The sequence below is a fragment of the Falco peregrinus genome, chromosome 12 (assembly GCF_023634155.1).
Source record: "Falco peregrinus isolate bFalPer1 chromosome 12, bFalPer1.pri, whole genome shotgun sequence".
NCBI classification, from domain to species: domain Eukaryota; kingdom Metazoa; phylum Chordata; class Aves; order Falconiformes; family Falconidae; genus Falco; species Falco peregrinus.
The window spans coordinates 22,324,404-22,336,793 of NC_073732.1; the positions used below are offsets into that span (position 1 = coordinate 22,324,404).

Below are 12,390 nucleotides of genomic sequence, written 5' to 3' on the forward strand. Positions count from 1 at the left end.
CTGCCTGGTTTACAATAATACTATTATCCCTGTTTGATACAATAAACAGAATCCCCAATAAACAGTTGCAATAAGCAGTAAACAATAAACAGATTGCTTTTCTGATAGAATATAGGAAAGACAAGGAGCCTGTGTTTTGAAGGACTGTTAATAATCAGTAAAATAAATAAATAAAAATCAAGAAACCAAATTTAATCATTCTATAACTTCATTTTTAGGAAAAAGTTCATCCTCTTGCCAACAGAAATGTACAGATTTTGCTAAGCAGATTTATGGCTCACATGATATAGATCTCATGGGGTCAAGATCTTCTAAAATCTGAGAGGTACAGTACATCAACTTTGAGACTGCAACTTACACTTAGTACAAGTTTATTTCTGGGAAACAGTTTTGGAAGAAGGACAAAAGCTGTGTTTTCAACAGAATCAAATTTGCTGTGTCACATTTAAGCAAATATGAAAATAATTTCTTTTATGCTTTTAATTACATTGCTGAATCATTTTGAAAGACAAAAACACACATCTGGGAAGTTAACTGAACACGAAGAGTAACTTTGGTAGGATTGAAATAGACAATAGCCAAGGAAACCTTCAGTGTTCATACTGTAAATGGTGCTGGGAAGTACTAATTTTTATATACAGAAGTTTGCAATTTTTTCTCATGCTCTATAAGATCCTATATACACATATCTGGAGTGGAAACTGTGAGGAATAGCTGCTAAGTGACAACAGAAATTTGCACCAGACCACAAGCCTGTCATAAACATTGTACTCACAGGTCTTCTGCCCTCACATTTTCCTTACAGCCTCTGCCTTGTGTTTAATCTTACAGAGAATACTTTGCCTAATAGGTGCAGTGATATTTAGAAACAGAAGTCTCCTTGTTTATATAGTTTTTTGACTTAATCTATTTTAATTTACACACGAACATGACAACAATGCTCCAGTATGTGGCATATTTCTGTTTTGTTTTGCATTTGTGAAATAAAAGCATATTACATGCAGAGCCAGGAAGCATTCCAGTTCAACTCAGCTTCAGCTTTGTTCTTGAACTTGGAAAGATGTGCGCATATGTAGATAAGCACAATGCAAGAATTAAAACGAGGGGAAGATGAAGTCAATGCATTGTTACATTTATAGGAAAACACACACCTTTTCTCATGAACACTGTATCTTGAAATAACTCATGCCAGACTTTCCCAGCTGACCAACCGAGGGCAAGTCAGAGCTGTGCAGGTGCAGACAGAACCTACAGCAGTAAGGCTGGGGAGTTCCCAACAGATTATCTGTGTACAGTTCTAATTTGGTCTCCAAACAGTGTAACATGCATCCTTCTTCCACTTACCTTGCAAAGGACAATCAACTGAAAAAGAACACGGTGCTCTGAAGACTGCAATCAATCTTACAGATCTTTACAAGCAACATATATAGTAGAGAGTCATATTTTGCCCACCGTATGAAAATGGATATAAAACTAATTATGTAGGCTGTCTCATCTTACTTTGCAGGAAAAAAAATACACATCAAAAGATCCTTCCTGTATGTTGAAATCAATCTGAAAAGCTGCGTTAGATAATAAGTAACCTGTAACATTGTCAGCAATATTGAAATTTTTAACATAATGTCCTCCAATTTTTTTCCTTTCATTTGTTCTAAACATTTATCTGTTTGAATACCATACGCCTATAAAATCGGTCACTTTGAAGCTCTGTGATAATTTGCTGAAGATCTAAAAAATTCCAGTTACAGGAGATAACCTTCCACTGCATGAGACTTGTCACGCACGCAAGCATATAACCTGACACAACCTAATTCTATCTTTCCGCTATTTTCAGTTTGCCCATTTTTATTCGTAACTACCTCTGATGATTTGATGTCCTCATAAGAAAACTGCATGGCAGGTACTCCAAGATGGTTGATGAAATAATCTGAATCTCCCTGTATCTGCACAGAACTCACATTAGACCCTGGACATCTAGTCTTTTCCACACAGTTGAAGCTCTGGCTCTGAAAAACAAACACAAATAAAAAATTACTTACTTATTTGCAACCAGACTCGAAACAACTTGTATCAGTATCTCCTTTACACAGCATTCTTTGGGTTGAAACATTTTAAGAACAGGCTGAACTTGCACTGGTGCAAACAGGTATCAGCTGATTCATACTTAGCAGTGAGCGAGTCTACGAACGTTTCACCCTCTACTGATAGATACTGCAGTCTTTGGGATCGGACACAGCAGAGAACGAAGTGTGCTGCAACATGGCTGAGTCTTTAAAAGGACAAAGAAAGTTGTGCCTAATTGAAATGGCAGGAGGGGCAAGAGAAGGAGCCTTTGGTAGGCACATGAACTGTCGCATGCTGGGCAGGAGATTACCAGTCATCATGGTGCCTTTTGGAAGATGTTCTGAGACCCTCAATGGCTACTAAGGAATCAAATTCTTGTTCAGTAAATAGAATGCTGTCTAACAACAAAAAGTTGAATCTGATAATCACATTCAAGATATTTATGGTCTATGAAATGCTGGCAAATGTAAAGAATTTGCTGCAATTGCAGAGCAGGGGTTAAGAGAAAAACAGAATTAAAAGGCTAAAGATACATAAATACACATTTCTGGGTAAAGTGCTTAAACCAATCCTAGTCAAGTGACATGTCTGTATTTCTTTCACATGAGTATTTAATGGTGAAATCTTAGCAAAAGAACTGTAATAAATATAAGGTTAAGACTGGAAAACAAGCCCACACTGAGTGCTACGTACTAGTGTAGCTCTTAAACACATCAGGCAATTAAACACTTAATAAAGAGTAGGCGCAAAGGCTTTCAACATGCAAATAAGCTGCTTCTTTCAAAGAATGTTAGAAAGTTCAAATACTAGACATTATTTATATTTAGCTAACAGTTAATATAGTATAACATAACTTCTTTGGACCTACCTAGTAAATCACTAGCTTGCTACAAGAACAGTGTAAGATTAGTTCTCCTTTAATACTAAAACATACCAGATTCTGTAGAGTAAAGTTCCTGAGGTTAGCAGAAAAATGTTTTAAGAGTTAGAAATCTTGGTTTTTTTCCATTTTTAAATTAGCATACTTATTGCTTCACACTTTCATTTCAGTGCCATGAAGAATGCAATTGCACGTTACCTAGTACAAATAAGAGCTGCAGATTCTCACACAAAACTATTTTTAAATACCTCCAAGAAATAGCTTCCATTTCATATGTATTTTTAAAAGGTGCCTATATCACACACTTTTTGGATAAATGTTTCTGCTCCCACCATTCTTACATACATTCACAGCCCTGCAAGGTCCATCCATGAAGACTGAGAGTTACAGTTAAAACTGAAGCAAAAGATAACTTCTATATGTGCAGTCCACCTCTAGTAAATACTATCTCTTTAAAAGCTATCCATGGAGCACCATGACACACAGCACCCAAAAATCTGGTTCTCAATGGCATAGTAAGAAATAAGGAATATCATAAATCGAAAATTTATGTAGCATTAATCTTGGGTGTCATTTGTAAGGCACAGTTATTAAAACATTGCAGGCATTTAACTCTGGGCTTTTTTGGGAGTGTTTAGATTTAGATTAAGAGTTTTTTTAAAGTTTTCAAACCTGAAGGCACCTTCTTAATTACAACTGTTGTTCCTGTGTTTCACTCCTCTTTACACCATTCTTGAGAAGGTTTCAATCACATTGAGGAGGTATTTAACATCACAGTATTGCTGTTCAAAGTCTCAATAAAGTCAGTAACCTTGCTTTTTAGAAACCAAAGCTACAACAGAAACAGCAGAACCCCAAACCATCTACTACTTTCAAAAAGTGTTTTTAAATTACCACACTATCTTCTACAACCTTTCCCATCAAAGCCTCTGTACAGCACACATCCACACAGAAAGGCACATTTATAATTTTATGCATATATATGCACACAAGATCCATTCTGAGGTGTTTGCTCCTTTCAGGAATTAGAAGATATTTAAGCATCACACAGTGTACTATACTACAGTGTAGACTAGACTATCTCCTAACTTCCCCATACTGCCCAACACATTTGGGCAAGTTTCATAAATGGTGAGTAGTCTGTTCTTCCTTTAATATTTAAAAGTTTACTGAATGATGTGAAACACAGGTTTTGGAGTCAATAGGAAAAACCTGAAATAAGCAAAAACCCCAGAGTTGTCTACCAAAGGAAATCACAGTTAAATGACCAAATTAATCCCAATAAAACTGGCAAAACAATTCAGTATCAGAGAAGACAAAAAGCTGAAGAATCAACGATCCATAACCAAGCTGCATACTACATGGAAGGATCTTGCCTTTCTAAAAATATCTGATCCTAGCTCTGTGTAAACACAATGGCAGCAAAGCTCTTCAAGACTAATGCTACTTGCACCTACTCAGGCTAAGAATTTAAAGTATTGTGACAATCCAGAATTCATTTTCAAGGACTAATCAATAGAAGGGATACCTTGCAATGCTGTAAGGACCATAAAAATCTTAATATATACCTCACAGAGGTAAGGATATTGAGCAGGGAAATTAATGTAACTTTTTCTTTTCCTTGTCAATCTAAATCTTTATACCTTTCACTCTACTAAGTGAACACTAACCTTTCATCATCTCCTACACACCCATATCTAGAATTTGTTATGGATATTTCAGAAAAGGAATATTGTAAGCTGCTGATTGGAGGTATAAGGGTGGACGTGGAATTATACCTGGTATTCCCAATTGGAGAGGGGGTAATAGAGGGTAACGGAAAACAAGGTTTCATGCAATGAGTAACATTTCACACAGCAGAGTATGCCAGAAATTTTTAATCTTTGAGAAGTCAACTGGTGTAACTGTACAAATGAAGTTCTAAGGCATTTTCCTTTAGCATCATCTCGCTATACCCCAAAACTGTTGGCTAATTATCAACAACATTAGAAAGCTGGATCATCACTGTCATCTATTAAGCAGATTAGGTTTCCCCTAAAAGCAATCAAGGCTATAGACTCTGCAGGGACACAGCTAATTAGCAGAGTATTTTGATATTGTTCCCCTTTCTGTATTGTTTGTAACAGGTGAAAACAATGGTAGAGTCAGTTAATTCTGAATATACATGAACCCCCACTTCTGCTAGCATACCAGGAACTGAAAAAAGAGACACCCTTTTTTCAGAAACCCAAGCCTCATTTTTAGCCCTTCTGCCCCTCAGAAAACACTTTACTATGTTTTAACTATTCAAAAAGACTCTGCTAACATTTTTTCCTCACTATAGAAACGGTGAAATATTTTTTATGTAAGAAAGTTTACCTATGGAATGCTTACAGATTTAGTTAAGAGCACAATGAGATACGGTACTTTTAGTTTTTTACATCACCATCCTTCAGGGTATAGGATTTATATTTTTATGACATCAATGTTCAATTCAATAGTGTTAGCATCTTAAGAGTTTAACTGCTTTGTTCAGCTTTTACTGTTCTGATACACAAGCCCCTGATAATGACAAGTTCAACAATAAATATTTAACACTGCACTAATATGGGAGAATGCTTTATTTGCAAGATACTGTTCTCTTCCAATTTATTTTTATTGTTACACAGACTCCACAACATCATCATCTTCAAGTCTTTGGCAATGGCTGCAAAGTTCATGTATTGTGTTTTGCATTCATTAAACAACTGAAACGTTTACCAAAATTAATGGACTTTAAGATAAAGAATAACAATGTCCTGCAATTAATAAAACTTTCCCATCAATGAAGTGTTGTTAAACTAAGAGGGAAGTTTTTAACTTAGTCACTGCAAGAACAACAACCCACCATATAGCACGTCATATATGTAGCATACAATAACAAACCAAAGCAAGTAAGAAGTTGAAGGAAATCAGCAAACCTCTTCCTCTAACTCTGACTTACAGTTATAAGAAAAGAAAAAAGAAATTGAGGAATAATTTCCTGGAGTAAGATGCAAAAATGAGACAGTCTTAGCATGCAGGACGATAGCAGGCATGGGAATGATGGGAGTGGGATGGCAGTAATCAGGTGGTGGGACATTTTAGGAATCTGCTTGCCTAAATACAGGTGTCTAATGCGATTTTAGATGTTGCGAGGCATCACAAAGACTTAAAGCAAGTCACACGGGAAAGTTTTATCGTACTGGATCAGCATCTGTAGCAAGGAAGTATATCAAACCTCAAATGGGATTAAACTTTTTTGATAATATGACTGAACTGAGTTCCTTTATTTATACAGATTTTCTTGGCAACGACCGGGCAGCTCAGCCTTGTATTTATTATTATTGTTTTACAGGTAAAATTAACATCAATTAAGTCTAATATAAACTGCATTTTCAGCATTAAACCCAGCAGCCAGAGACATAACTGAAGCCATACGTACAAACGCCTGTTTATAGGACTATTCCTACAGATACTGGCTATGTTAGTAGTTGCTGCTTTCATTTCATTTCCACCTCATCCTTACCTAGAAGAACCATCCCAAATCTGTGTTTGATCTTTCCACACCAAAGACACTACTGCTGCTGACACAGAAATTAACTTCAAAGTCCACTTAGTTAATCAACTGGAAATACTGTTTGCGTATCATGTGAAATACTCTCCTACCAAAATGTACAAGCACTGTCTCAAGTCTTTTTCAATATGCAGCAGTCAGGAAACCAGGAAAAGACCATCTCCCAAAATTGCAACTGCAATTTACAACAAGCAGGACAGCCTCCATGCTTGGCAGCAGAATGCCTGATCCTTACTGCAAGCCAAGCAGGCACCAATGCAGAACAGAGATGAAAGACCGACCGTGAAAAAAATTACTGCTGCTAGGAAATGGAGGTTGCTCCTAATTAAAAGACTATTAGGGGATGTGGGCCACAGAATTGACAGAGGTGGGGGAGAAGATTACACCAAAGCACATACCCAGAAACACAGGATTTTAAAGCATTTTCAACTTCTTCAATGCCAAATAATTTGTCAGTCATCATATAATAGCAACTATGTATCACTCTGGCATTCTGCTTTCCCTTTCCTTTTTTTTACTCCCACCAACTAATCTGCTGTTTTTGCATGTTTAAATCTAAAATGGTGTCATTTACAAAAAAACCCTCTTCATAATCTAATAATCTGATTAATTTTAATTCTGATAATCCACAAAATCTTTCCTTTCATATCTGCAAAAAACAATCTGTGAGTTTCCAGTTTGGAAAAAAAGTTTAATTGCTATGCATTACTTCACCAGTTGTAGTCAGGTCCTACTTAATGATCCTTTAAATGTTAGCTTTTATGTAGGCAAAAAACCAATAATTAAAAACTTTAAAAAATGCATCTGGAATAAATTATCAGCAACATGCTCTGAAAGAACTAACTCCCTGCTGTAGAGTAGGCAAACTAGATTTCTTCAGCTGGTTAGCCTTACAGTAAAACACACGTAATAGCACTATTTAGATCACTCAGTTGCTCAGGCTGGTCTCCGCTGTGTCAATCAAGCCCTCCCTTTAGATTGGAAGGAAATCAAGCCATGTGGTTAGACGGTAATCAAGAAGTGGTTCATGTCAGTGCAAGGATGCACATGATATTCGTAATTGAATAATTTTATTTCTCTGGAGTTCATTTTTGTTTTCAGCATCATGTTACAGGTTTATATTACAAATTTGAGAAAATGAAGAGTACCATATGGCCCATTAAAAACATTTAATTTGGGTTAATGTTATAAAATAGACCTGACACATCTAAAGTATAATCAAGTGGTACTTCACTGCAGACCTTATTCTACCACTAATTAGAGCTAAGCATTTATAGGTATGTTTTGCTGCAATGTTAAGATTCTGGTACAAATAAAGGCCTATATTAAAAAAAAAAAAAAAAAAAAAAAAAAATCCTGGCCATTTCTATAGTTCACCTTCCACCTAGAGACATGGACATGTCAGCTCTGGTTACCTTCCTTCATGCGACTCCAGCTGAAGTTAAAACCTGAGCAGCTTTTGAAAATGGATTAAAACTTCTTAAGTTGTTTTCAACAGGACAAATAAAGAACGACCAATTATTCTTACAATGTTTTAGTGATCCCAGCTTAAGAACTGCAGCCAGGAAGCTTATTCTTCATGAATAATCAATCTGTATTTCTTGAGCTGAATCACCACATGCCTTAGTAACTGGTAAAAGGCATTTAAGAAGCTGAAGTATGATAAGACCATCTAAATGAAGTAAAATTATCTAAACAAAGAGTCAAAGACCATGTAAAAAATGCAAAAAGCAGCAGATTAGCATCTTTATTACTGCAAATGTGTTACGCTTAATCATCATCAACAGGTAGGAGAGGTTAGAGAAGCTGCATAGGAAAGGATTCACAAGTATATGTGTCTCATCCATAAAAAACCTGCTACACTCTGACAAACAAATCATTAGAGGAAAAAAGTCTGACAGCTCTTAAAATGTATTATTAGCTGTTTGCTTACCTTGACTACAAAAATCTATTGAAAAAAAATCGTTGGATTTCTAGGCATGTTAATTTTATGGCAAGCATACTACTGTGTTCTCCCATCTGATTATCTGGTTTGGCTATAAACATCCTGCTTTGCTTTCTGTCTTTGTTGATTGATATATATTGCTATTAATGCAAATCAGCTGTTTATAAAATTATTTGCTTCCAGCTTATGTGTATTTTCATTTAAACGTGTATGAGGCTTTACTGAAAATATCTACAATCGGAGCATTATTAATTGACGTTTAAGGGCAACATGAAGACCCATAGTGAAACTGTTCTGTAGCACTGCAAAATCAGTCACAGAAAAGATGCATTTAACTTTCAGAAGTTTTCCCTAGCTTGAGTTCTTCGATATTATCACAGTTAAATGAGAGATGTTCCTTGCACACAGTCACACAGTTGCAGTTGAGAGGACTACCTCATCACTAGGGAAAAACAACTCCCACAAGAGCTAGTGTTTATTTAAAGACACCAGCGACAAAGATTTTAGCATCATCTTATTTTTTTCTGATGTCCATCGCAGTGTAGGTGATTCTTACACAGATCACTGCAGCTGCCGGATCACCATTAGCCTCTTGGAAATTCCCCAAGAGAGTTCTCTATGTTTTCTTAGACAAAAGCACTGCATCTGGAAATTCCAACAGTAAACTGTTTTTTTTAGCCTTTGTGGAAAGAGTATTTTATTGTCACGAGCAAAATCTGCCTCTTAGATGAACCACGTGGCTTTAGAAGAACTGTTCTTTGAAAATGCATGCAGGTATCCTGCATAACAGAGAAGACCTTTTTTACCCAGGGGGACAAAGGGAACTGAAAATTGTGACAACTACAGTGCTTTTAAAAGGTCAGATCAAACAGAGGTTTCCCAAGACCCAGTTCTGGTACCGCATTCAGATTTCTACTGAACCAAGGAAAACTCAGTTTAACTATGCAACATAAGGTGCCAGACCTAAAACTCCAGTTTTACATTTCAAAAAAGCATAAAATAATATTGGCCTTTTAATGGTGACTTAAGAAAAAAAACTGGGAAACTATAATACCAGCCATTATAAAGAAAAACATGGAGAAATACGTATACTTGGTGTGAAGTATTTAACACTGTTGTTACATGCTGTACTACAAGCTTATTTTTTATTTAGTTTACAGCTACGAAACAGGAGACAAGCATAAACCTGTATTGCTTGTTCAGGGCTTTGTTTTCTGCTAAGCAGCATTTGCATGTTTTGAAATCATTGTCTTATTTTTTAAAAAACGTGACCATAAGTGTAAGGTCTGCATAATAAATGGGACCTCACAGGACTGAACCATGCTTTAGATGCAAAGTTTACATCAAACTGGCAATAAATACAAAAGCAAGGTAGTAAAAAATTATATAGTGTAAATTTAATTTCCTGTACTGGATTTTTTCTACATTTAACTTTATCTACTGACAGTCTCTTTCTGATTCCTGATGTTTTTTATATGATACTGAATTACATTTATCCTTCCTATGCCTAAATTGAAGTCATATGCCTGCCTCATTAACTCAGATACACTTGTTGCCAACACCCAGTACAAACTGCTAGGAATTTTAATGGCTTTTTTAAGGGAAGTAAAAATCAAGCAGGTATGCTCTGATTTCATACAAGAATTTCAGAGCAATCAAATATTTAGAACTAAAATTACATTGCATAAATTATCTAAAGTGGCAAGACTGCAACTGGAAGGCCATCAACAGTTCCAAACATCTCAGTACCTTAAAAATATAGGGAGTTACAAGGTTTAACAAAAGTAAATAAGAAATTACATAACACAGCTATGGTAGCTGTGTTTCTCCAAAGTATCCACTTACCCCAGACTCCCACACTCAACAACCAGAGCAGTATTGCATTAAAACTTCTCCCATATTTTTTCATCAGCACAGATAACAGCAAGCTCTCCAGCACCTCAGGTAAAGTAACTTTAAAGTCAATTTCCAGGACTACAGGCTTAGACTCATCATTCAGTGTACTACTTTCATTTATGGCACAGTTCAGAAAGCAGTGTATGATTGTATTACATTAAGACGAAAAAAACAGCAGAGAAAATACTGTATTAACAGAGGGAACTTGTCTCCAACTCCCAACACACTCACAACATTGGGTGCTTTTTCTACTTTAGAGCTTATATTTTTAAATCTAGTTTTTAATCTAAACTATTTCTGGGCACGGAATGGTTGCATTTGCAATTAAAGGATGCAGTCAAACCATTTTTTTATCATGTAAAAAGTAATACTTCCCTGGACTTAGTGGTGTTCAAGCTTTTTTCCCCAGGTATACAGTACCAGGAACACTGGTCAATGCTAGCTGTCACGTACATACTGAGGTACTGTGAAACCTAGGTTTAACAAAATGCACATTAATCAGTTTTAGTATAAAACACTGATAAATTGGGACTTGATAAGAACTGCATGACTTTCCTAATGTTTTGTGCTGTAGTAACATTTGTTGCTAATATGAAAAAAGTGCTTAAGTAGGGAAGAGGATTAGGATTTGACAAGACCACATTTTCAAACAGTTGATATTTTATACTCCATGGAAATAGCTGTGGCTTGTAAATCATTTTAGATGCCTAAAGGCATTCTCATTCTATCATACATAGAGACAGAAAGACTGTGAACACGTTTCCGTGTATTCTAACGCTGTGATGATCAGGTTCTGCCATGCTACTCATTTTGGGATGCATCATTCAAACCCTCCAAATGGATATTAAATAATTCATGCCACTGAGATTACAGTCTTGCTTCTCCATACCCCAAAGGAAGAAAAAGAAGAGACAAGTTACTTGTCCCTCTAAAGGGGACAGATATGTATGCTCACTCTATTATTTGAAGAGTTATTATATTTCATATTTCAAGATCTCATAAGTGTCCCAAACAGGACAGTCATTGCGAGGTTGGATGTTAAATGAATATACAGTAACATGCTGTTCACGAGTTTTCAATATGGTTACACAAAAATAAAAAATTAGGAGAGAAAGCTTCCACTACATACTTTCCACTAGAAGTGAACTAAGGCTTACCTAGGAAAGTAAACTATGAAAGTAAATTTATGGATTTTTTTAATGATCAATACTAGCCCTATTAGTATGCACAGTACACACCTGCAGAAGCTGTGTTCATCAGCTAACTAGCTGGCTCAAACTACTCCATCACTATCCTACCTTAAAAAAACACCAACCAGCCAACCCCCGCCACCACCACCCCCCCCCCCAGTGAAGTTTGTACTTGTATTGCAACACCGAATTTTACAAGTTAGGCCCACAGTTACTTGTAATATGGATACTACACATTGTATCTACTCCAATTTATATTTCCTCAAACTGTCAGCATTTGCATGTCACACTTTCTCCTCCTGAACTACACAGTCCTCATGATCTGTAGTATTTCTACCAGAAATGGTTGCTAGCACTACTCCCCCAATACAACACTTGTCAAAGTGCAAATCAGCTCACGAAAGACATTCTTCTGAGCCTTATCATAAGGCTGACCCAGAAAGACAGATGCATCAGATCTGCAGTGAAAGTCAGCCTGGTGCCCTTTCCCCGTGCAGTGGAATGTTTCAGTGGATTGCTGAGATCAAGAATTTGCTACTTACAAACACAATGTAATCTAGTGTGTCACTAGGGGAAGAAAAAGAAAAAAAAAGCTCATTTTTTTCTATCACACCTGTGAACGTATTACGTGCCCCACATTCCCCATGCCTCCACAAACACTCTCAGTACCGAGTATCATACCAACTCTTTTCCTGTACCTACGGTTCCTACTGAATCATACTGCATATTTCTAACAATATACACAGAGGCAGGACATCCCCACAACAACTATAGCAAGTGGAACAGTCAGGTTTTTAAATTGGAAGATAAATTTGCAGTCATGATTTCTGTTTTGTTACTG

General features: G+C 36.3%; 1 protein-coding gene across 8 annotated transcripts in view; it reads right to left on the reverse strand.

The window, feature by feature from the left end:
- NAALADL2 (N-acetylated alpha-linked acidic dipeptidase like 2) overlaps positions 1–12,390 on the reverse strand; it is a 504,178-nt gene that overhangs the window by 93,040 nt on the left and 398,748 nt on the right. For 7 of the 8 annotated variants that reach the window (XM_055817254.1, XM_055817256.1, XM_055817257.1 and 4 more), the window contains one exon: positions 1,860–2,006. The exons of the other annotated variant lie outside the window; for it this stretch is intronic. In XM_055817254.1, the coding sequence (XP_055673229.1) occupies positions 1,860–2,006 (147 nt within the window). The remainder of the gene's footprint in view (positions 1–1,859; positions 2,007–12,390) is intronic. 8 annotated transcript variants of the gene reach the window in all.